Source organism: Chaetura pelagica, unplaced genomic scaffold (assembly GCF_000747805.2).
Source record: "Chaetura pelagica isolate M959 unplaced genomic scaffold, ChaPel_1.0 scaffold1635, whole genome shotgun sequence".
Taxonomy (NCBI): domain Eukaryota; kingdom Metazoa; phylum Chordata; class Aves; order Apodiformes; family Apodidae; genus Chaetura; species Chaetura pelagica.
This window is the reverse complement of record NW_009953440.1, coordinates 3,072-3,288: the sequence shown is the minus strand read 5'-3', so window position 1 is coordinate 3,288 and position 217 is coordinate 3,072. Positions and strand designations below refer to the sequence as shown.

The 217-nt window shown below is 62.2% G+C and overlaps 1 protein-coding gene across 1 annotated transcript in view; it reads left to right on the top strand.

Annotated features, from left to right (window-relative positions):
- Positions 1–217, top strand: part of FNBP4 (formin binding protein 4) — a 12,777-nt gene that overhangs the window by 12,030 nt on the left and 530 nt on the right. The window contains exon 12 of the mRNA XM_009998483.1: positions 80–217. This exon is cut by the window's right edge and continues 16 nt beyond it. Within this exon, the coding sequence (XP_009996785.1) occupies positions 80–217 (138 nt within the window). The remainder of the gene's footprint in view (positions 1–79) is intronic.

Below are 217 nucleotides of genomic sequence, written 5' to 3'. Positions count from 1 at the left end.
CCTGTGCCACCCTCTCCTCCTCCTCCTCCTCCTTCCAGCCGACCTCACCACGTGGTGCTTTTTGGCGTTTCTGGCGCAGGGCAAGAAGGGCAAGACGAAGATGCCGTCGCTGGTGAAGAAGTGGCAGAGCATCCAGCGGGAGCTGGATGAGGAGGAGAATTCCAGCTCCAGCGAGGAGGATCGGGAAACCACAGCCCAGCGGCGCATCGAGGAGTGG